Raw genomic sequence first — 26150 nt, 5'->3', positions numbered from 1 at the left:
AAAAGTCTGAAGCAAGGAGTACAATGCCCGTTGGGAAGAAGAGACATCACGCTCGGAGGCTGGCCACCTTACATGAAGAACATACTGGCACCAACTTTATGGGCGAGTGATCCCTCTGATTGGCACTCACAATATGGAGCTCAAAACATGCCATGTGACCAGATGCCACATGTAAGAATGGTCTTGTGATGTCTCATGTCCATGGCCCCAGTGCCTAATATGATAAAAAAAAACAAAGTCATGTCAATATCATGACTTCGTCCAGAAAACATGGAGATGTAGGGCTCAACTGCAAACTGATGATGCTGACTTATAGAGCAATGTCTATTTTTCATAGACAAACTCAAGAGTTGATAACTGAAGGATAGAGAAGAATTGTAGAGTATCATCAGAGATTGGGGGAAGGGAAGACTCTTTAATTTTCATTTCCATTTTCTTTAACACCAAAAGAAAAACAAACAACAAACAGAAAACAACATAATTATGATGTTCATAAAAAATATTACGATCATTATAGGATAGTGATAGTAATGGCAATAGTACCAATAACAATAACAACTAATAATGATGACAAGGATACGACGAAAGAGAGAGAGGGAGGGAGGGAACAAAACCAAGTCAAAAGTCTCAAGTTTTCACTTGTTGATAAAAAAATAAGTCAAACACATCAAAATAAACTCAAGCATATAATAACTCAGTAGAAAAGAAACCAAAATTAATATTCAGTACAAAACCTGTTCATTTTAAATGGAAAAATTCAAATTAATGTTATTGATTTTATTTTCCATAAGACCACCTCGACATCCATTTGGCTTTCCAAGCAACTACATTCAGCCATTCGAGCCATTTTCATTATTTGCACTAAATAATGCATATAAGCATAGTTTATCCAAAGATGTCAGACAGCTCATACACAACATTCAGCCAGCAATCATCTACCTCACTACATGTATAACTCAACATACTGTCATGAGAGAAAACCTTTTGGATTTTATTAGAAAGGACATCATCTTTCATTTATTTTAATACAAAATACACAACCTAGTTTCACGTCCCTCCAGAATTCATCCTTCCAGCTTGTTCAGATTCAGCATGCACATATTCATCCCTAAACACCACCATGCCATCAAAAAGCATTAAAGAAAAGGAAAAGATAAAGGAGTCACAAAATTTGAATGAAGAAAAGTCACAGGTAGGACATCACCGCCAGGTTATCCTTTAGTATACAGGTGATGATGCCAGGCTTGTCTTGACACTCAAGAAAATGATGATATTATACCAGATCAAAACCAAGGATAGTGTCCTTGGCCAAGATCAGGAACAACTGGAAATATATCAAAACCCACTTTCGGGTTACCTCTTGGTGAACATAATCCAGAAAAATGTCCTTGAAAAACCCATATAACTGCCAGTATATTGAGAAAATCAGTAAGGAAGTAGTCACTGTAGATTTTGACACGAGAAGCAGCGCTGGTATGAGAGTGTAGGTTATTTTTTGGGAAAGCTCCATTCTCTTAATCTTCGAGCTTTCATTCCCCAATCCACTTTTTCGTTCTTTTAAATGACTCCCCTCCAAATTCCAATGGGCTAAAAGCAATAATCTTCGAGCAATCTCCTTCCTTTCCATTACATGTGGTCTGCAAAAGCTTTTCATAAAACATTGTTCTGACCAAATCAATAAAAACTTGAAGATAAAAGCCAAAGTCAGAAACTGAAATTCAGTATCAATCAAAACTACAAATGAGGGGCTGGTGGAATTGCCTACATTCTTTTCAGCTGAATTACAAAGCTGAGAAATGATCTTGTTGGACAGATGTGTCACAGTTCCACCATGTGCCATCCCAGAAAACCAACGAGGCAATCCTTGTGTACCAGCATGAACCAATTTGATCGGGTGGCTCTTGGGGATTTGTTCATACACCCAAATCTGCATATAGAGTGAACTCCATGAAACACTGATGCACAAAACAAAAAAAAGTAATGGAAGTGAAATTTAATTGAGCAAAATTATTGCCTCCAGGGTAACATCAAAGGCACATTTATCAATGTCATTCGAAGCTTGCCCCTATCTTATCAACTTTATGGACATAATTGTGGAGGGTGGTGCATCTTTTACTCGGACACTTTGCTAGACGATGATCTGGCAGACTCCCTCAGAAAGGTTGACGAAAACCAGTCTTTATACAAAAAATATCTTAGCTTTTGCATCTTTCTGACCCACTTGATTTAAGGCTCTTATCTTCCACTCATTCTTTTCCAACAATATAACATTAAAAAGATACTGGTTCTATAAGATGAGGTTGTTGATATAAGCATTTGAATTGTTGACTTCAAGGGCATTATAACTTTTATTGCAGTGGCAATTACAAAACTTTCATAAGACAGAACAACAAATAACAGAAGTTAAATTTAACTGAGCTAACTGTGCCGAGAGTAGTATCATAGGCAGACCTATTACATGATTTTAGCAGCCAGGCTCTATCTTTCTTAAGCTTCAGGACATAATTATGAAGGGTGGTATATCTTTCAACTCACACACTTTGGTGAGGCAATAATTTGGCAAACTTATAGGGGAACCTTCTTTTTGGTAGGGAGGAAAAACTTAGCTTTCTCATCTCTTCGGCCCGCTCGAGTTATGGCAATTATCTTCCTCTCATTCTTTTTCCCACAATATATCACAAAAAAGTCAATCGTTCCTGCAGATGAAATTGTTGATTTAACATTTAATTAGTTGACTTCAACTGCATTGTGACTGTTGTTGGAGCAGCATTTATGCTGCCATTTTGCAGGAAGTTTAGAAAGAAACGGAGGACATGTGTTTTTCCACAATGTTATTTCAAGTTCATGGCCTATCAAGATGAATCAAAGCCTCATGGCAATGCACCTGAGCATGTATAAGACGAAACTGTTGGATTTTCACATCATTGGGCATATGCATGCACAGGCATGTTCACTTCTTGCAAACAAGGATATACAAATTTAGCATTTATTTAGGAGGTATTAGCAGATATAACAAATTTTGCTACAAAATTTACAAGATAACTCGTCTTTTTCCACAATTGTCATAATATTTCTTATATTTTCTGATTTTCCCTTATTTTTATTGTGAAAACTAAGTTTCCAGTGTTGACCTATTCTTTGTTGAAACTTGTTTGAATAGAACATAAAGATATGTTTAGCCAAAGGATTGGCCAAGACATCCTAGCAAATTGATGTTAAAAATTGAGAAAGAGATAGGAAGTAAGAAGCATAGGATTGCACATTATAGAAGAAAAAAGTAAACAGAAAGTGGGAAAATGAGAAGCGAAGGCCTCAACTGTACAAAATGAAGCAACAAAATGAAAATGTAGAGAAGAGAACATGAATGTGAACAAATGAAATAAATGAACAAGAAACAAAGAAGAATATGAACATGAATTATAAAGGGGATGGAAAAGAAGATGGGAAAGAAAAAGAGAAACTGCTGGTTATCATTGCAGCTGCCAACAAATAGAAAGCAAGAAAGGAAAAGAGAAGACACAGGTGAAACAAAAGGCAGACTGCCAGTGTTGGCTGCTAGAGTTTTTGACGGAAAACAAAAAGAGAATCATAATTAACCGGGAAAGGAAGACTGGGAGAGAGCACTGCTACTGGCAGTTCCAGCAGTTGCCATAACAGAAAAGGACAAGAACAGGAACGAGGAGAGAAAAGACAAGAAATTATAAGAAAGAAAGGGGGAAAAGAAAAAGAGACATTGCCAATAGAAACAAGGAAGGTGAAGTTTGTGTTCAAGTGTGTGCATGAGAGAGAGAGGGGGGGAGGGCAAGGGAAAGAAGAAGACTCAGTTGGATACTCTTCTAAAATCTAATATTTTCTTAACTCCTAGAAATTACCATTCATTTGGGTGGGACATCGATCTTGACACGACTACTGTCCAGATTATTTGATCAATATGTCTTTACAAGCATTACATTGTTTCTAGTTGCCCATACAAAACATGCTAGCTGTCCCTGACCAGACTCAAGCTCAGGTTTAACAAATCTCCAAAAGCCATTAGAACAACTCAAGAACTCTATAGAAATTAAAATTATTCCTATACAAACAAAGTATGCAGAAAAGGCAACTCTCTAGCTCTAGAACGCCAAGTGTCAGGATCCTAGAACTTAAAGCAACTCAGCCCCATAGTAATGATTCAGTCCTCTATAAGAAAACTAGACACCAAAGAACAATAGGAGAGTAAACTCAGTATTGTAAGACTGCAGGACAACAAATGAAGGTTTGCGAGGAATTAGGACAGCAAACACATGCTTTTAAAGAAACTAGGAGGGAAATGTTGACAATTAAAGGCAAATCAAAAAATTCAGTACAACATTGAAACATATGACGTAGAGCAATATCTGATCATAAGGTCAACTCATGCGGACTTTATTTTTCTTTCGGCAATAAAAATCATGAATATAGTTACAAACAGCAAGCAAACCCGTATTACAATATGACTAAGAGATAACTGGTACTATATTAGTAAAGTACAACTGCTGTACAGGTTTTTACAACTAATAATTGAAGTAATGCATGCGCCTAGGATGCTTGTAATATGTCAGAAATGTTTATCCAAATGCATATAAGAGTTCCAATGAGGTTTGCAAGAACATAAAAGGCCCATCCAACTGCCAGAAGGCATGTCAAAATGACTAAGATTCTTGTACAGCTTTTCAGGAGATCTATTAAGCATCCGGCCAAGGTATCAAGAATTCCATTATCCCGTTATAACAACCCCCCAGGGAAACCATTATTGACCACTATAGAAATAATGATGATAATGAGAATAACAGCAAAAATTACAATGATAATTTTCATTACAATTATTATAATGATGATAAGTGATAATGATATCAGCAACAACAACAACTTAACAATGATACTTGACAAAATAACAGTTTGCCGATCATAATAATATATTTTTTCGGCTTATGCATCCATATGCCAAAGTATGGATGCGTTGTGATAATTTAATTTTCAAAACAGGGAAAAGATTAGGTAACATGGAATCAGCAGATTCTTGCGCAATAAGTTAACAACATTGTAGAAAGATCATCAAACTGATGCTTTCAAGACTATTTTCTCATGCATTTCCTAAGCAGCAGCATCAGCCAATCAAAAATTTAAAGCGAGAGTCTTTTTTTCCCTTTTAATCTTTCTCCTTTCCACTTCTCAAACCCTAAAGTTTTCAACTTTTACATCAGGAATTAAACAGAAACAACTAAAGCACACAGCAGATCAAAAACCACCAAGTCCGAAGCCCATAGAGGAGAAGAGGCGAACGACGAGGACAGAGGAGAAGGCGAACCTTTCTGGAGCCAACGAGGGCGTTGTGCGGTAGAGAGCCGGCCGAATCCAGCACGGGTACAGCGGATCTGGAATCGTGCAGCGGGTGGAGGAGTGGCGGGGAGGCGAGTGTAGAACTCGGAGGCATAGGGAGGAGGAGGAGGGAATGGCAGTGTCAATCAGGAAGAAGGAGGGGTGGAAGAGGCGGGCTATGCTTAGGGTTTTGGATCGGGTCAGGAAACGGGCAGCCATGGCCGTCGCCTCTCTCGGCGTCCACACTAAGGTGGTGGGGTGGGCGACGATGTCGCGACGGGGACAAATAGAACGCCTTCAGTTCACGCTTTTTTTTTTCATAACGGGCTTCAAGCCATTTGCTGCTTAACCCGAAGGCCTCATGGAGTCGGACTATTTAAATCTAAACAGGGTCTTCGCAGTATCTATGAGCCTCGGAGAGGTGCTTCTGCTTACTCAGAATAGATAGGATACCAATATTTACTTTTATTTTTCAAAAGTTCCAGAAGAAACAGGAGATTAAAAGAAACATAAATTATATCTAGCACTAAAGAATTTAATAAATAATGCAACCGGCTGTGCTAATGCAAGAGCAATTTGAGCAGCAGATTTATAAAATAGTAAATTGAAGAAGTTATTACATAAAAAAAATAAACCAATTTAACAAAAATAAAATCACCAATAATCCGAACATTCCTGGTATAAAAAAACGGAAAAAAAATTATCACTAAGGGAAATAAGTGGCAAGTTGTATGTCACGATGCTTCATTTTGGATGATTGAAGCTATGTCTCATTCCTTCCCTGATTTATTACAACACCTGGATGTTTGCCTCTTTCTTTAATATTATTGCACATGGTTGTACATGACGTTTTAAAAATGACTTTATGTCTCAGATGGTGTACTTTATCTGGAAGCCCTTACCTTCCAGTTTTCTCAAGGTTAATTTCAATGGACGTGTGCTAAATGGTGACAGAAGGAAATGTGCTGGCTTTATTATCAGAGGCCCAAATTCCAGAATGATTATGGCTGGTGGTTGCCAAATTTTCAATATCTCGATCCTGGAGGTTGAGTTGAGGGCGGCATGGGCTGAGCTAGGCTATGTTTGGCGAGTGCTGCAGGCTAGTGCGGTACTATTTGAGAGAGATTCAGCCACGATCATTGGATGGGTTCAGTGGACTGTTTGCGGTGCGGGTGAGTTCTATCTCTTGATCCTTGATGTTGGAGCCATGATCTATGGTAGAGGGCCTTCTAGACTATGCATGTCTCCAGAGAGACCAATGGGGCTGTAGACTGAGTGGGCCTTAGGAAGAGTGAGCTGTCTACTGAGATATGCTGTATTTTGACTTTTTTTGATGTATCCATACTAGAATTGTATGAATCATCCGTTTCAATAAAAAAAAAAAAAATTATTAGAACTAATGTTAATTACAAGCATCTTACCATCAATGAAGTTTGCAGTACTTCTGCAAGGCACTGGAGTAGCTGGGGCGCTTTGAGTCCCCTCTATCTCCAAGCTGCCCCCACCCCTTGAGTATTCAAGATCAATTTTGATGGGTTTGTACCTAATTTCTATTGCTCAAATTGGATTTGCAGGCAGCTAAATAATGGCAGGCTTGTACATGTCATTTCGATTCATTTCTCCTCCTATTCTTTTGGCAGAGGTTCAGGACAGATTGGAGGGTTTTGGGCAGTGCATTCTATGATCATCATGCCTCACATATGGATTGAGGGTGATTCGAGCACCATCATTTAGTTAGATCATCATTCTTTTGGCAGTCATATAAACAATTCTCTTCTTCAGATTTTTTGGCTGCCAAGAGTGTCATTCAGGCAATTCAGGCTTTTAAACCATCTCATATTTATGAAGAGAGCAATCAACTGGCTAACTGGTTGTGTGGTAGCCAAAACAGATGCCATCAGTTTCGCAGCTGAATCCGATGGTTATTTTTTCTTTCAATTTGAGGCTTAGACTGCCACCGTAGCCCAAAGAAGGGGAGAAAAATCAAGATCTCCAGATCAAAGGATCAATTAATGGTCTACCCTTTTTTCTCTTTTGTGAGAAAACAAGATTCCAAAGAAAGATGAGTCCGGGTTGTCAAAGCCAGGATCCAAAGAAAATTATATCAAAATCTGAGAAGGTCAAATAAAATCACATCCAGAAAACAAATCAATAAAAGTATCAGATATAAAAGGTGCTGCTATGTTTTAGTTTATTCTATATCCCATATATGTACACTTTGCAACCTATAGTATCCAAGAGAAGCATTAAATGTATGCTTCTATTCAAAACGCAGACCATTTTCTTTAATTGCCACCCCTAGTTTATAGGCTTCATAATAGCTGCAAGCCAAGAAAATAATCTCATATTAGAATTAGATTCTGAACTATAAATCAACTAATTTTTTATACTACAAATTCTTTAGCCATATAATTGCCACCTTTTGTGTCCGGCAGTTACTCAATTTGACAACCACATACATTCTATGTGTACAGTATGTTGCAAACATTATCGATTTGATAACTAAAAACGGAATATCTAGTTTTACATACCAATATCTTTGGTAAACTAAGTCATAATACTGTTTTTATTAAGTTTCCTGGATATATGCCAATGCCGTGGAGTGAATAAAAACAGAGCAAATTAACTCCCTTGGCAGCTGCCATGGATATAGATTTTACTCCACCTACATATTTATGGTAATATTATGCTTATGTGAGCTTTGTCATTATTCTATAGATCTAGCATCACATATTAATAGCCTCCAAATAAATAAACAAAATTATGAGATGCTGTACTATCCCAAACCGTCTGCTACAAAGTGTATTATATCGGATCGAAACTGGTATGAAATACATATTCGGGTCGGTACATACTCTGTATCGACCCATATTGAGGCATACCAAGGCGTACTGATACATACTGAGGCGTGCTGACCCATACCGAGATAAAAAGTGAGAAAAATAGCTAGAGAGCTATTTGTGTACATGGATATATATATCGTACTATACTGATCCATATCATACTAAATCGGAAACATACTGCTACGGTACCTGACATCGAAATTGCAGTCCTTGAACAAAACAATCTGGTCAACCTCCAGATTATTCATTGAGCAACCAAAATCACAAATAATTGCTTTAATATTGCCTTACAAGTTGTTTTTTCACATCTTCACCATCTGCCCATACTTCTAAATAAATAATTTTAAATCAAATGGAAAATTGAATGGAAGGATCTGAAGAAAGTTCTCTTCATCAGACACCACAATTCCCCTCAACTTCATTTTGGAGTCTTTTCAAGAATTAGTGTATTCACTGCTGAAAGCTGATCAACTAGCATACCACTATTGGAATCAAGGGCAATCCACAAAATCTACAATGATGGACAGTTCAGCATGGCTAGTCCAAGAGTTTGTGATTTTAGCTGGTGCAGATGATGAGCTCCACTAATGAATAGGAATTGATGAAGGAAAAGTTCAGGGTGAGAGCACATGGGAGCAAATTTTCTCAATGTTTTAAGTGCTTCATATAGCAGAGTCAAAAAATCATGTAGAAAAGATGGAGCTCAGAGGGAGATGCATTTCCATCTTTTATTTCTATCAAATAACTCACAATTGGCATTTGCTGACAATGTTGATAGGAAAAATGGGTCAAAGAGGTAGAAAGGCAAATGAGGAACTGTAAGAAAAATAATGTCCCCTCGGTTATTATGGAGAAAAGTTGAAGTTATGGGATAGGAAAAAAAAAGAAAGAAAACAGTGAGGAGAGGTGATTGCTATGTTATTTTCAAAGGTGGGCTAGAGAGATTCTGAAGTTTGTGCAAGAGTGAGAAGTTGGGTGGGAGAGTCATGAGGGGTTCATCACCACTTTTCTTCAGCCAAGCCAACGCCATCGCATATCCTAAAGCTCGACCAACTGGAACAGCGACAGCATTGCCAATTTGGCGATATCTGCAAGTTCATTACATCGACTTCAGAACACAAGAGAATTTCAAGACAGATTAACATTAGATGGCATGGGAAGTAATAACAACCAACTAATGTCTTTAATATCTCATGATACAATTAGAAAATCAGCAACCCAGTGATTGAAAATTTACTAGCGAGCAAACATGACACATTGCTCGAGTGAAATCTGAGCATATTTACATAAGTAGCTTTCTAACATACTGCCACATTTCATAATGATGGCAAAGCATGTAAAATAACAAAAAGGTGCAAGAAATGTCAACCACCACAGATACAAAACAAAAATTCAACAAAAGAATGATCTCTTGGGAGAAAAGCAAAAAAAGAAAAAAAGGTAATTCCTCTGAAAAACATTCTACAAAGAGTCCAATATTTAAGCAACCTTTGCAAGCCATAGCCTATAAATACAAATTTATAAGTAGACAAAACAAAGGGTGCAACAGAGCGTACCTGAGTATTAAGCTTCTCAGGCTATCTGTTTATATAAATAGTGTATTCAAGCTTGAGCCAAGATTGACATCAGATGTGTTTGATGATCTCTAATAGTCTAATTATTTAATAATTTTCTGAAATTTGCCTGGAAATTTCTGACTTAGAGGCATTTTCGGTTGGTGTTTGCTGTTTGGCAAAACACAGGATCAAGTTGGAAAAGTTCAATCATTGAAGCTTCTTGGGACTCTTTCCCGTTCCTTATTACCACAATGAAAGAGTAAATACAAGACCACTAGCTTTTATACCCTGTCCAACAAGTGGAGCTTGGTTGGATTCATGGACCTTTAGACCAATCATCACATGTGCACTCAGCTCGGCTAGCTCATCATGCCGTGCCATGCACGTGCTCAAACATGGCAGGACCGCAGGCCAGCTGGTCGGCCATGAACGTGCAGAATGTGTCATGTACTCTCTGGTCAGCTTTCCAATCTTGCATTTGATTTAGATAATCACAGAAGTCAATGGGCCACTAGCCATTGGAGGCCCTTTAATTGGTTTCTCCATGGACTAGCTGTTGGCCACAATAGCTCTTTTCAGATAGCAACTGTCCAGCTCTATAACCGGCATGTCTCTAGCTAGATGTTGGATCTCCTTGACTTCCAGATGTGGGTTATTGGAAAATCAAATAGTAAAGCAATATATTAACTGTCTGGTTTTAATGGTCCCAGCACCAGAGTTCCAAGAGATAACAACGAGAAAGCTAAAAAGTAAGGTGTTGCCTTCCCATTCCTTTGAGAAGCCTTGCCCTCTTCAAATCCTTTTATCCTTCCCTCCACAATTTCCACACTACTACTCTAATATTTGATCTTTCAAATTATTTCGACACTTTTCTCTAGGTGATTTGATGGAGTCATCAGGCCATCTATCTCCACATGCTCACGTTGTGCTTGGAGGCAATCAAACATTATCGAGATCAGTTGTACCTAGGGAGCATACCTTTTGATCACCTGCATGAGAGGGGTAATCTTGCTCTTAAGGGAGTGCCTGGCACACCTCCAATTCAAGCACATCAAAAATGTTTTTTCAAAGTTTTAAGAATTCTCAATTTTTCATTTATTTTTCCAAATCCAACTTTCTACCACCAACAAGATGTTCAAGCTTCACTTCTTTCTTAACACAACAAATTTGTCATCAAGCTGAGCTGGAGCTTCTATCCATTTTTGTTGGTCCAAATTACTCAGGCTCAGTTTGTTCATGAGTCTTTACATGAAAGTTTGGGTGTAGCTGGTTTTGTAATCTAGCAAACTCAAGTAGAGCTGGTTATGAAGCTGTGCTTAAGCTATCTATGAACACCTGGTTACATTTTCAGCCCTAAAGCAACCATTTGAAAGGCAGTCATGTAATTAACAATCAAATGACATGAGTGCAGAGGTGAGTAAGCAGCAGCATCAATGACAGCAAGGGATGGCATTCAACAAATTTTCCTCGGCAATACTCAAAAGCGCATACATGGTACCACAAACCTCCAGATAAATAGTTAGAGAACTTCATGCATATCATGATATGTAACTGTAACCAACCTTAAGCAAGTTTTGTGCATGTCCTCCATTCACAGGGGCTCTCTATTGTTTCAATTTTATTGGATATCTCTGAAGAGAACAAACATTAGCAACCTTTGTTTGGATTTATAAAAGTTTTCTCTCTACATCAACCATGAGAATTTGTACTGATCTCCTGGTCAATGCATCTTTGGACAAGAGACAGCATGATATGAAACCTAAAATGTCAAATTGTGGGAATGCTTGACCAACATTCTTGGTGATCACAGTTTGAACCAATGCAACCAGGAAGTGACCACCAAGGTTCTCGCAGACATGTATGAAGTCTGGAAAAATGGAGATTAAAGACAAGAAAGGCTTGTCCAGAAAACTACTTTCCTCTTTAGGGGCACAAATTTAAGCCAAACGGAAACATAATCCCCGTATTCTATGGAAAGTATCCGATTTAGATATATAGAGCTCATAGTTTCAGATATTTAAAGCTTATAGTTTATATCCATAATTCATGAACAAGCCTTCTCTATGAGTCAGTTTTACAAATCTTTCTTATCCACCAATGCTCTCTAGCATTTGAAAGCATGGTTGCATAAGAATGCAATTTTATCACAACAACAATACAGAATCTACATCGCTAACCTTGCCTGTTCATGTTGCATCTCCACCTCCCTCACTAGCCCCATGTATTGCACACAGACCAATCCCCTATTCTCTATGATGAATGATTGTAGGAATTGATATGTAGCCTCCCGCTTTCTCATATTCACTCATATTTTAAAAAAGAAATTAATGCAAGGGAATACATGAAAAAAGAAAGCAAGCGCATGCTAATTAGATTCAGATAAAAGCCTCATTTGCAATTTCAACATGCCCAAATTTTATCAAAATATAAAAGGCTAAAGTGCATAGGTTGGCTTTTACACCACTCACTTGCCGCAGTTGAGTGGCAAGTCTCCTATCCACATGCTAGTTGGAATTAATAAAATGCACACCCATTTTGTGAGCAATACTCCTATTTCTCTTTCACGTTTTATCTAATTTCACATATTATTGCTCTAAGTTTAGTTATGCATATGTTAAATGAAACATCATGTGATTTGCAGGTGCATGTCTACAAAGAATGTTCCAATATCCAAAGTGAACCTAATGCCCGCAGGCCCTGCACTACCATATTTTATATGATGAACTTCCTTTTTTTGCATTTTCTCAAGCTTTAGAGAGAGTAGGATATGTATCTGATTAAACAGAGTCTATAAACTTTCTATCACTATGAAAGAAAAGCATCAATGTCGTCCATGTATCTAAGATTAATCTTTCATAGATCATACACTAACTCAAAGCTAGATATGCAACCTTGAATTAACCTACTACGCTACATCACATGGTCATAAAAAGAAACAAAAGTTAAAGGGAAAATTGATGTAATTGTTTCAGAGAATAATTGAACATGAGTGGTTACCGTTTCTCAAGATGGCTTGTAGTTCCTAAATGTTAACTGAACCATTAGTTTGATTAACTTGAACAACTACTCTAGCAGAAATGCTCAAACAATTTAGCAAGATAAGGGAAGCAAAAGTTGATTTAAAATTAAAAAACATGAATAGTTTGATTTTTGAAAATCATTATAAGTATGCATCCTAAGGATGACTAAATATTTATGAGTATTCCTTCTTTTTTTTTTTGGCCAAGCCACAAATAGTGTCATTTCATTTTTTTTTGCAACCTTTCAGTTCTAAAAGTTAAGCCACAACATTCCAGCTTACACCTTGGACGAAAGAGTAAAATATATTTTTCCTAAAGCAACATTTGCAGGATTGAGCTTCCCATTTAATTATTAGAGAACATTTGGGGGAAAAAAGTGAATTACCTAGACCACAAAATATGAAGATTTATCCCAACTATTAAGGCTAGTTTTATGAATTCCTGCTCCATTGATAATTATAAACTCATAATTTCCATCCTTTTCCAACAGAGGTTCTTCCTTCTTCCTAAACTCATCCACATACATCAAGCGCTTCAACATAAGATATCATCCTCATTCATCATTAGACATGCTCGTACCATCTGAATTGGTACTCTTCCACTTTGTCATCAGCCAGCCTTTTTTGATTACAATTTCAAACCTAAAATTTCTCATTTCTACCATGTCTTCTTTGTTTGGACTCTCTTTATTGCCCAACATTCTGAACCATAGAATGTTTTTCAGAAAATTTTCTCTTTAGCTTCCAGTGCATGAGAAATCACATTAAACCAAGGGAATACCATTCATTCAAAAGCCATTCATTCAAAAGGGGACAAACTTTGACAGAAAAGTATGAAAAAATGGGGAAAATCTTTAAATTTTGTGTCAATATTTGAAAAAAAAATTGGAAAAAAATAATTTTCAATCCCCCAATAGATACCTTTTAATAGTGACAGGGCCGCTGTCCAATCTAAACACATCCTACTCACCCATCTCACTACAAACAAGTTTCTCCTAGTCAAAGTACTTAATCAAGCTCAACTAAGAACAGCTTAACTCATTTTATCACCTAAGAAAATCCACATAAACAATAAATCCCTGTGTGGGTGGACTCAAGGCAAACTAAACTAAAAGAACAAAGAAGATTTCTTATCCAATTGAAAAATCATCCCGTAAAGTGACCTCCATCACCATGGCTCTAAAATGAAGCAACAAGTTTGCCAACAGCATGTTAAGCAAACCATCTCAATGTTGTGTCACTGGAGGGAGTCATGCCCAACACTCACATGGAAAACAAAAGGGTAATTTATTTTAAAAAAGGCAGGAAGAAGAAGAGGAAAAAACAGATAATAGTACCTTTCCCTCACTGTCCCACAGAATCTATAGTAATCAGGAAAGCCTTGCAACCTTGCACATTCTCGAACAGTGAGAACTCGATCTTGCTCAGGGTGTAATATAGCCTAAAAAATTGAGGGTTCTAAGTCTGGGATTCTTAGAGTTAAGATCAAAAAATTATGCAGATTAAAGTCCAGTAACAGACATTACCTGGCTGTGAGCATCAGGTATGGTCAGAACAGTTGGCACTATCTCATCCCACCATAATCGAGCAAAAGGTCTACAATATATTACATTAGAATCTAGCAAACAACATCTTAAAAAAAATGATCAAGAATACTTCAAATGCAAATCATTCATTGAAAATGTAAACTAACCTTAATGACTTTCCATTCCAATAGTTCATGGCATAATCTGGAACCTGTGCAAAGAAAATAGAAACAACAATTTTATAGATAATATTGATTAATACAACTACTCTAGGAGTCAACTTGATTGTACATAACCACATCCTCTAACATGCACTGTACATGCATGTAAGTAAAACATGCTTACCAGTGGCTTTCCAGATGGTAATAGTATCCGTTCCACTATTGGGTCAAACTGAACGGTATTGTCACAGCCAATAATGATGCCAGGGAGGTCCCTAAAATTTGCCCCCTATGGTATTACAAAATTATTTAGAATATCTTATCAAATTTTTTAATTTTTTGAATAGTAAATGGACCCTGAATTCATTAAAGCAACCTTTTGCCGTGGAATTTGACAAACTCGTAAGTAATCATCCTCGCTTAGAGGGAGAGGGCGATGATCATACAACATACATCGAGAATTTTTTATACCATTAGCTGTCAATCCTGATGTCTCTGCAAATGTTGAAGAAAGGCAATATTTCAATAAGGAACATTGACAAAAAAAATATAACTTTTTGATAGACATGAATATACATATCTATCCAAATAGGTGGTGAAAAGAAAACCAGGGAAAGCAGGCCAAAGCTAAAAGCTAGAATTCATTGCATGAGCATTTAGCAATTCATGAGGAATCAATTCACACATACATACATATTTACATACACACACACATACATACATACATACATACATACATACATGCATACATACATACATACATACATACATATATATATATATATGTATGTATGTATGTATGTATGTGTGTGTGTGTGTATGTAAATATGTATGTATGGAGAGAGAGAGAGAGAGAGCATAACTTGACAATAGAAATTAGGTTCAGCTAACTTTTTCGGGATAATACGCATGTCATAATTATAACACTAAAATATGTAGACATCTACTGACAATGGTTGGCAGGATTTTTTGGTTCATTTTGATCTTTTCCATGTCAACTTTAATTGTGTGACAATTTATTTGTAAAACTCTAGTTGATCGTTATCTTTAATAACCATCAAGTCCTATAAGGATTAAATTTAGACAAAAACTTATGGAAGATTCTGAGTGAACTAAATACCTCATTAGACAATACAGCCGATATGTATAAGGATCTGAACAACTCAATATGCGGCTTCTTAATAGACAGTTGTTAATAATATTAGCATTCCTTGTTCCATCTATTTTTTTAATACCTACCTGGTACCCAATCTTTAGGTTATTACACAAAATAAAAGAATACCAGAGCCTAAAGGCCTATGAATGAAACATGTACAATCTAGGAACATCTAGTAGCAAGCTAGAAGTAGGTGCAATTATAAAAACAAAGAAAATTTGCAGTTAGCTGGTCCAAGACAGTCCTCTAATTATAACAGTTATTGAATTTTAAAATAAGTCATTTCCATCTTGGGGAAAAAATAATAAGATCCTGGTTAAAGATGAGAAGAACATGGTTTGAACTTTGAAATGTCAAGCTGCTCAGCACAAAATGCTTGGTTCATGCCAAACCAACAAGGTGGCTGCACAACTACCCCAAGAAACTTCATTAAGCCTATATCATTTTGCATTCAACCTTGACAAACTTACTTTTGACATTCAACATTATAATGTATGTTTTTTTACTAATGATGTGGTTTTAATTGATGATAAGACGACAATACTTAATTGGATTTACAAGGAAAGCATCAGAAGATAGAGGCTTAAGAATCAATAGAACAAAAAAAGTATACGTTATGCAACTTTAGTGAAGAATAGAATTGAGATGAGGCTGCGATTAAGATTGATGGACTAGAGATACCATAGAGCTATTGGTTTCACTATTTAGAATCTATTATACAAAATAATGGAGAGACAAATGAGGACATATCTAGACTCTAGAGCAAGGTGGATGAAGTGAAATGCTTTTGAACTATCATGTAACCAACACATATCTTGGCAATTCAAGAGAACTTCAAAGACTGGAATAAGAAATGTAAAGTTGTACAATGTTTGGAAATGAAGATTGTCCCAGAGAACAAGTTGAATTTGGCAAAAATGAGGATGTTGATATGGAAGTCAAGTTTAGAAATAGAGTGATGAATATATATACTAGAGGAGTTGTAAAAGATGTAGCGATTAAGGATTAAATGATGAAGAACTAAGCAAGAATGTATGCATGTACATCAAAAGTTTGATTGGACTTTAATAAGGACATGTTTTAGTCTTTGCGGAAGGAGTCAGGAAGAGCAGGGGAAATCCTAAAGTAGAACGGATGAAAGTTGTGAAAAAGGATATTAACAAGGTACTCCGTCCTGATACTGGTGCCACCTTGTCACTGTGTCGATACGCCCGGTACAGTGGCTGGTTCAGTGTACCAAGTATCAGTACACCTCCTGTACCATATATCGATACCGAATCGGTATGGTACGTTCCGTACTGTCCAGTTCGGTATGGTATGGCATACCATAGATATCAAAAAGCTCGAAATAACATTAGAGGTAGTCCTAAATAAGATGTGAATTATGATTCATAAAGCTGACCTATGTAGTTGGGAGTTGGGACAAAGTCTGATGGTCATAGTATGTTTTAAGTAAATTCCAACTTGGAAAGTCTACCATTGCATTAACTTAAGAAGAAGATAGAGTTCAAAAAATACAATAAAGCAATAATATGGTATGAATATCTAATCAAGTCCAAGTATTAATTACATTTTTCATTTCTGACAATAATAACATACCAAACTTTGGTGACCGAATATATCTTTGGAATTCTGTTTGAGGACCTTTTCCATATTGCATCTGATCATGGACTTCCTTATTTGTCACCTAAGATAAAGAGTCATATGGATTAGACTTGTTTGTTAGAGACCATCCAGAATTAAAGACCTTTTCCGTATTACAAGTTTGGCTTACTGCTGGAAGATCAGAAAGAACATCTTCCAGAACAAGGGCTTTCTCCAATGCTCGTGGTTGATCTTCATCATACCCAACAACATTACGCTGTAATGGAAGGTAGTATTGAAATTAGCACATGAAATTATGGCTGTCCCAAAACCTAGCAGGAATAATCAATAAAAGAGATCTAAAACATGTTTAAGAACCACTCATATCATTAAAATAATAATAAGTGCTAACTTGCATCCTTTAAAGCTCCTACAATCAATCATGCTAATAGGCAAGCAAAATTGCAAAAAAAAACAGCTCAAATTCTACTATTCTAACCATTGTCTCAGCAATATCTTTCAAAAATGCTCTTTAACCTAACAAAATATACCAAAAGCAAAAGCAAAACTCAGGAACAAAAAGTTTCAGAGCTGAAGTGGCAATTGTTGGTGCAAATACAATTGAAATAACAATCCATTAACAAAACCAAAATAGCAAAGCACCACACAAGCGAGAATACACTTATCTATGGTATGCTTGGACATAATATTTATGAATATGGAATATATACATCTCATCATGCTGTGCTGTGCCGTGCTGTACTGGGCGGTAGACTCATATGGAACCTAGGTGGTAGGCAACTGAAATGGAAACACATGTCTGTTTGGTCCTATGGGAGAAACAGCCTTGAACCAGTCTGCATTTCCCAGGTCTGCAGTATGGATCAGATCTGACTGGCACTTGCCAGTTCTTGGGCACTATTGGTTAGGGTCGTTAGAAAAGGATCTTCTAACCCTTTTTCTCTCCATTCTTGGGTTGAAAAGTGTAGAAGAAATGAGAAGAGAGAGATAGAGTGATTCGGGAGAGCTTCTTCACCAAGTTCTAGCCCCATCTCAGGATCTTTCAAGCTAGGAGCATCCCCAAGGAAGGTAGAATCTCCTTCCTTCTTTTTTCTGTTTTCTATTCCAAAAATGGCAAAAAATGAAAAACAAGGGAAAAACATGCCAAATTTTGTATTTTCACATGATTTCACGATATGTTGTACTGCTAGTAGGACTACATGATGGGACATATATTTTTATTTTTCACTTCATTATTATTTTTTAGAATATTATCAAATGAATAATTTCTAAAAAATGCTAGCAGTTTTTTTTTTTTTTTTGGGGGGGGGGAGGGCGGGGAGGTATTAATTTTGGGCATCTTCAAGGCCATCGGAACTCATGCCCAAAACCAAAAAAAAAATGTAAAATAACCTTGTAAAAATACCTTCTTCTAAGTTGAAGGTAGTTGCAATAGTCCTAGTTAAAATTAAACATTTGAATTTTTTAATTTAGAATATTTCTTAAATAGAAAAATAAGTTTAAATAATTAAATATCTTAAAAATGAAAAATTAGTAGTGTGAAAACATAATTGGACATATTTTTTAGTGCAATTAGCATATCTTTGATGGTTGTATAAATTGTCATAAGTATTTAGTGATTTATAATTAAATACATTAATTAAACTAAGAGATACATAATTTTTTTCAAATTATTATAGAAAATAATAATGTTTTATGTAACTTGAAGTCACAAATAAAGCTAAGGTTGTGCGTCATTAGTTTTTATAAAAATCCGTGCTTCATTATTGTAATGGACCTTAAAATTCATACCCGCATAAGTAGTCCTCCAAAGCCCTGGTTTCCTCATAGAAGTGCAGGATTTTCCCACTTCATCAAGCTACGATGGCCACGTTAGTATCAGACAACATATCAACATTGTTGTGACTATCCAAGATGGCATCGGTCAGATTATTAGTAGCAAGGGTGGGCAAGTATCTAGGTTGGTATCAAATTGAAGGACCTGAATATGAACAAAACCTTAATGTCTATGAGACTCATGGTCAATCTAAGTGGAGCTCGCAAAGTGTGTCAACATTATTTCTCTCTTAATTGTTGTATTTTATATTTATTTTCTATAATTTTCTAAATTGTAGTTCATTTCAATTTTAAACCCTAAACCCCATACCTAGAATCTGAAACCATAAAAACTTCCAAAAATAGCAAACAAACACCCCTTGACCCATGAAACACCATTGGAAACATAAAAAACCAACAAAATGAGAGGTAAAAAAAAAAGAATTTGTTGTACTAGTATCTGGATGGCATGATCCACTGTACTAACCTGGTATGGTGCCCAATTCCAATACAACAATTGATATAATAAAGCAGTACCCAAATTGCTTTTCAAAACCCATGGTCAATTATGGTCTTAACTGATACTGAATTAGCATGATATGTGGCACATCATGATAAGATATGCTATTTGATTAATCAACCAGTGTATGGAAGTCTGGACTCAACGAGACAATGGCTTGTTTCTAGTTTCAAAAATACATTTTTTTATTGCAATGTTAAGTCAGATGCTTTGCTCATATCCATTTACAAAAGCGCCAAGTCATATCTCATCAAGATGACATTGTCTGTGGAGTATAGAAAAGCAAGGTTTGTCAAAGTATAGTGTTAAACAAATCCTTAAACCATGCTCAAGCTCCCATTCTTATTCCTAGCTTATTAGATGGAGCACGATAGTGTGAGTTGGCACATTTCAATGATTGGTTTTCAATACAGATTCAAAACTTCTATTGGTTATCTAGTATTCTACCATGGTCGGCAGAAGCATCCTGAACTGAGCAGTTCGGAGTATACTGAGGCATACCGGCGGCGGACCGGGACGGTTTCAGCGGTGGATTGGGGCGGTTTTGGCGACTGAAACAAAATAAAAGTCAACAGAGGGGGAGAAGGAGAAGGAAAGGGAGGAAAAGAGAGAGCGAGTGGAGAAAGAAGGGAGAGCCGATGGAGGCCGGCGAGCCGCGCGTAGCTGTGCGAAGGAGGGGCTCCGCTTCGGTTCCCCTGTTTCGTTCGAAACATGCTCCTTTTTAATTTGGCGATTTTTAAGTGAAGTCAGCACTTGTTGACTTCACTTAAAAGTTGCCGAATTAAAAACGGGCCCTCTCCGAGACCTCTGTTTCGAAAGACATAGGAGAATAGGAGTGGAGCCCCTCCTCCACATAGCTCCGCACTGCTCGTCGGCCCTCCTCTCTCCCTCCCTCTCTCCCCACTCTCTCTCTTTTCCTCTCTCCTATTCTCCCTCTCCCCCACCTCCTTTACTGTATCGGTACGGGCCCGGCACGGAACAGTATGGGGGCATACCGACCCGTGCCGCCGGACAACCGGTCCGGGCTCTGGTTCCGGCATAGCAAACATTATTCCTACATTCAACAAGTTGGTTTGGTAGATATAAAATAGAAACAATGTGTTTGGAAAGACAAAAACTAAATGAAATTATCTATAACAATCATCACCATAATCAATCGAAACAAACTCGGACGTCCAACAAAATATTGAAGTAATTTATCCTGTTACCTTTATTTACTAATAAAATAAAAATATTAAGATCACCTCCCACCACTAGCGCTCAACTTCTTAGGTCACCTTTTGCCCATGGTATGAAATATCGAGGCTTGGGGGCACACAATCGAGGAAGGGTATTGTATATGACATATCAAGGATCATGCCAACCAAGTGTAATGATGGATCATGCCAACCAAGTGTAATGATGGTTAGGCATTGATTTTTGATCCCGGATATACTCTGATGCATGAATCTTATATCAAACAATATTTAGTCATCATTTGACAAAATCTACCATGGTTTTTAATTAAACAAAATATTCCACTTGGATATTCGAAGCAATATGGTAAAAAAGGGAGGAAGAAAAAGATTTGCCTAGCTAGAATGATTTTCTAGCCTTAAAAATTAAAAAAAAACAAGTTTCAATCTTGCAAGCTTGTTGCCCTAGACAGTCTTCCCTTCTCCCTCTCTTTTTACCTTCAAATGGTGGAGAATAATTACCAAAGAGGCTGTTTTGGTTACTCAAGTGGCACCAAGTGGTTCCCCTCCATCTAAGGCCACATCAAGCTCTTTTTGGGGTGAACCAACATTAATCTGCCCTAAACCACATGATCCCGGGTTGATTAGACTGATTTGAGTGCAATGCAAAAGGGGTTTGCCTAAGCCAATGCCACCATGTATCCCAAGAGGTTTGCAAGGCAATGTCAATGGGTTTGAACAATAGTGATATTTCAAAAACTTGCTTCCACCTAAAGGCTCCATCACCATTTTACCACCTCCGCATCATACATTATCACCATCTCTATGTTTCTCATCCCTCTATTTTTTTTCTCATGTGGACTTGTTTGATATCTTGATTAGCACCCAATCCATACCCAAACCATAAATCCTACAAGTCTTACAATTTAATACCTACCAATACCTCAACCCAGTTGATGGATAGTATGTTTGGTCAAATTTAGACCCTCACAAGTTCAAGTTCAGGATGGTGGTGCTTGGATTGAAATCGACCAAATAACAACATATAAAAGATCATCTGGAACTTTATGCATTAATAGTCGAAACAAAAAATCAAATCTACTAGTTCCTAGTTAAAGTTTTTGACTTGACGAAAGATCTCAACTTCCCAAAAAAGAAGCAAGACTTGAGTTGCCACAAAAATCTAGCAACTTCTTTATAGACAAAGTCATAGAACTGCAATGATAATCCTACGGTTTTATACGACAAGACATTATCTTTGACATCATAATGATCCAATCAATTGGCAATTTTTATCTAGTAATGTCCAGAGTTTCCCCATAACACCTCTAAAGTTTAGAATGTTCCCTAGTGAACCTTCGTAAAAAATTGGGAGCAAGTTTTGGAGCACAAGCTAGGTCACATAAGAACATGAAACATTTATATTTATTATAAGACACCAAATAGGCATGTCTTGTCCCTTTGGGAGCACATGTATGAAACTACATGCATATATCAATAAGGAGATGCATCAAAGTGGAAAAACAAAAGCATTGATGGAACACGTGCATGCAATTATACTATATCTTGCCATGAAGATCTCAACTATATCAAATCATGAAAAGAAACTGTGTTAGAAAATACCTCAAATTCTAGTGGAGCGCCGCCCTTCAAAATCACTTCATGTGTAGGTAGTGGGAATGGTGGTAGTTTCTACAAGACAAAAAGGAATATTTAACTACAGAATATAAGTGTCGTAATGTCGTGGATTATGAAAGCATCAATAACCTATAAACTTGCCTCACAAGGATGACATCCCCATAAGAAAGCTCGCAATCGAAATTGTGGAAGGCCATAACAACCGGCAGCCATGATTCCTAGTCTTGCTTGGTAGTTCATACAAACTAAGCGGCTAAAAGCATATCGGGCAAGTGTAGCTTTGGCAAATTTTAATATATCAACAACATTTTCCATTAGGACATATTTAGGCTTTAAATATTGTACAATGTCCATGAAGACAACTATTTGTCGATTCCTCTCATCATTTAACGGTGCATCGAAGTTTCTAAACCGATTATAGCCACTAATACCTTGACATGGAGGGCCACCACATACAACATCTACATCGCCCTGGAATAATTAATTGATAAGAGATAATAAAAGCAAAATGAAGTAATAGCTTATTGAGAGAGTTTCTAAAAACACTTACAGGAAGTGGCAATATCTTTGACTTGAACCCTTCTATTACAAAATCCCGTATTCTCTCTTCACAATTGCTGAGAAATGGTCAAAGGATAGAGATTGGTCAAGCCTTTAGATATGACACCATATTACCTATGAAGTGGCATACCTTAATCCTTCAATTGGCTCCCAAGTATCATGACTAGGGCTATAACCCTTCCAGCGAACCTAGACATATCAAATAATAAATTTCATGAAATAAAAAAGTGTAATTATGTAAATTATGTGATCAACCTTTTTGATTTATATATGCTTTTCTTGTGACCCAAAATTCATGTATGAGATGTGGTGTTCTCTACCTAACATTGCCTCGAGTAAATCATATCTAGTGAAGCTTAGCATGTACAATAAAATCTACTATATTTGTCCATGAGTAGAGAAAAGATCTTGAACCAAAAAAAACCATGAGACTCAGATGCCATTTAGGAGCCTCTAAACTTAAAATAAGATCCAAAATAAATGCAAGATTCTAAATATATTGAATGAATATATGTTAAGGCAAAAATTCTTGCAATCAACTAATAGTATGGTAGATAGGCGAGTGCATGGCAAGACATACTAACAGATACTTAACAAGTTCTCAAAAATGATGAATTGCACAAAGATGTTAAATGGATAGAGGTATAATTGGCTGAATGAGTGGGTGCCTATTAGGTGGTAAAATTTTTCGATGAGTATTTATGGAGTTCTGTTACTTTACTATTTCAAAATGATATAAAGAAAACCTAGTGGAAAATATGGGGACATGTCATAGACATGCCTTAGTTAATGTCTTTTAAGAGCTTGAGGTCATACCTATACCTGCACTAAACCCAAGATAGCCTACCCACTTATTTCCCATTAGTGTTTTATGTTTGGGTCCTTGCACCAACACCTAAGACTGCTATAAGAAAACAGAAAATATGCTTGCTTAACTAATTCAGAAAAAACCTGCCACCAGAAGTGTAAACCTGCTATTGCTAATTCTTATGTCGAGTGTAGTTTTTTATATACCAACTTTGTAATACTTCGAGGTTCCTTAATATACCCATTTCTTGCTATTCTTCCTAAATTTACCACATATCCATCTTAATATTCTTATTTTTGTTAAACTTAACTTGCTCTCCAAGACCATCTTTATTGTCAAACATACTATGCCATCCTTGTAAACTTTATTATAGCTCTATAAAGATTTTCTTTTGAGTTGCCAAGGTATGCATTATCATATAATACCTTGAAAGCATCTTGCACTTAGTCAAACAAGTTTTAAATCTATTAGCTCTTCATTATTTTGTATAATAGATTTTAAAAAGAACAACTAATCACTTTGTGGTAGCTTTAGTCCATCGCTCTTAATTGGGGCCACATTTTCTTTTTTATTTTCAACAAAATTACATTTCATATACTTTGTCTTTATTCTGTTAGTGTTCTTGAAGGCATTATCATTTAAAGTATTCATCCCAAAATCCCATTTAGAATAATCTAGCTCTATTCTCATCAATCAACACAAGGCTTGAAGTACTATGCTATAGGTGCATATTGGTCATGTACCACCATGGTATGTAACACAGTATGCCCATGTGTGTACTCATGGTTTGCCAATACAAGGTGGTATTGCACATAGTACATATTGGTATGCAATGTAGTACAGGATGGCTTGTATTGTAGTATGATTGGTTTTTCAAACCTTTCCAACACTATATCATCTGCAAATATCGTAATCTTTCTAAATTTTAAAGCAAATTAATAAGTATGATTGGTTTTCAAATACACCATGGCACAACTTTCTAAATATTAAAGTAAATTAACTAGTTCAAACAGATACGGGTTTAATGTTGATTCTTGGTGTGAGCCTAATAATATATTTTTGGCTCATTTCCTATCAACTTCAGCATTATGAGTCTAATGGTTAGATAACATGATATCAAGGTTTTATAGATTCTACAAACTGAGAATCTAACATGTAGATTCTCTTTCTCTCTCTTCTTTTTCCTCTAAACAAGGGGCATATTTATGAAATATACTCTGAACCAGGGTCTGCTGAACCGACCTGTACCGGTCGGTTCAGCCCGAACCGGACCGGTACCGACTGGAACCGGTCCGGTTCCAGTGTGTAAAACGGTTCCGACCCAATATGGGTCGAAACCGAATGTTTCGAGCACCATACCGGTGCGAACCGAGCCGGTTCGCACCGGTACATGCTCGAACCGGTGCGAACCGAGCCGGTTCGCACCGGTTCGGTGCTGGAAATAATGTGCCAGCGCTGTGGCACTATGATAGTGCCATAGTGTCACAGCGCTGGCCAGAGTGTGGCACTTTCAAAGTGCCGTTTTGTGCGGCACTTTGAGCTTTCAAAGTGCCGTTTTGTGCGGCACTTTGAAAGCGGCGCTTTTAAATTGCCGCTTTGTGCGGCAATGCGACCGAAAGTGCCGCTTTGTGCGGCACTTCGACCGAAAGAGCCGGTGCGGCACTTCGCGCGGCACTTCGAAAGTGCCGCGCTGTGGCTCACAGTGGCACTTTTCAAAGTGCCACAGTGACCCAACGGTTGGCTATAAAAGCCGACCGAATGCTGAAGGCTGAAGCCAAATCCATCAACTTAAGTGAAGGAAAGGCAAAGAGAAAGGAGGAGGAAAAGAAGAGAAAGGCAAAGACAAAGGCATGAAAAAAAATTAGAAAGGTCGGAGAGCGTCGTTTTTCTTGAAGAAAAATCCAGCAAAAACAAAATAAGGTAAAATTCCCCTACATTGTTTTTTTAATATTTCATTTAAATTGCTTAAAAAAATTAAGTCAAAAATTGCCAAAAATTAGGAAATGATTCAATGATTCCATTTCGTTTTGAAATTTTTATATGTTGTTGATATATGGACGATGTTAATGATGACATTAACTGTTGTTTTTACAGAATTTATATAATTTATAATTAATTAATAAATTTAAAAATTAATTTTTAATTACAAAAAACTAAAAATTGAAAAAAATTAATGTGGTCGTAGGAATGGAGCCATCAAGGAGAGGGCAACCCCAAGAGCGTAATATTGGCTGGGAGCATGGGAAGATGCTCGGTGAACGTCACCAGTTTCAGTGCAATTATTGCCACAAGTGCTTCAAAGGAGGAGGAGTAACCAGATTAAAGCAGCACTTAGCCGGTAATTCTCGTGAGATATCTGCATGCTCGGAGTGCCCACCGACCACCCGTCAGCTGATGAGGAAAAACCTTGCTGAGATCAAAGCAGCCAAG

General features: G+C 36.9%; 1 protein-coding gene and 1 pseudogene across 3 annotated transcripts in view; both read right to left on the bottom strand.

Annotated features, from left to right (window-relative positions):
- Positions 1-1136: 1136 nt before the first annotated feature.
- Positions 1137-5698, bottom strand: LOC149753041 (succinate dehydrogenase subunit 4, mitochondrial-like; annotated as a pseudogene).
- A 1794-nt stretch (positions 5699-7492) lies between these two features.
- Positions 7493-26150, bottom strand: part of LOC103707986 (DNA (cytosine-5)-methyltransferase CMT2-like) — a 35971-nt gene continuing 17313 nt past the window's right edge. For 2 of the 3 annotated variants that reach the window (XM_008792723.6, XM_039124671.2), the window contains 12 exons: positions 23043-23101; positions 22902-22968; positions 22493-22822; positions 22337-22405; positions 17373-17459; positions 17198-17285; positions 14819-14937; positions 14627-14731; positions 14449-14492; positions 14282-14351; positions 14093-14196; positions 8391-9268 (listed from right to left, as the gene is read on the bottom strand). In XM_008792723.6, coding sequence (XP_008790945.1) covers positions 9094-9268; positions 14093-14196; positions 14282-14351; positions 14449-14492; positions 14627-14731; positions 14819-14937; positions 17198-17285; positions 17373-17459; positions 22337-22405; positions 22493-22822; positions 22902-22968; positions 23043-23101 — 1317 coding nt within the window. In that variant the 3' untranslated portion in view covers positions 8391-9093. Of the gene's footprint in view, positions 7659-8390; positions 9269-14092; positions 14197-14281; positions 14352-14448; positions 14493-14626; positions 14732-14818; positions 14938-17197; positions 17286-17372; positions 17460-22336; positions 22406-22492; positions 22823-22901; positions 22969-23042; positions 23102-26150 lie in introns of those variants that run through there. The other variant, XM_088703131.1, reaches the window with a different exon arrangement.

Source organism: Phoenix dactylifera, chromosome 8, assembly GCF_051530095.1.
Source record: "Phoenix dactylifera cultivar Ajwa chromosome 8, Ajwa_hap1_PhDact_Kaust_v1.1, whole genome shotgun sequence".
In the NCBI taxonomy this organism is placed as follows: Eukaryota; Viridiplantae; Streptophyta; class Magnoliopsida; order Arecales; family Arecaceae; genus Phoenix; species Phoenix dactylifera.
The sequence above is the reverse complement of the archived record's forward strand: the minus strand, read 5'-3'. Positions and strand labels throughout refer to the sequence as shown.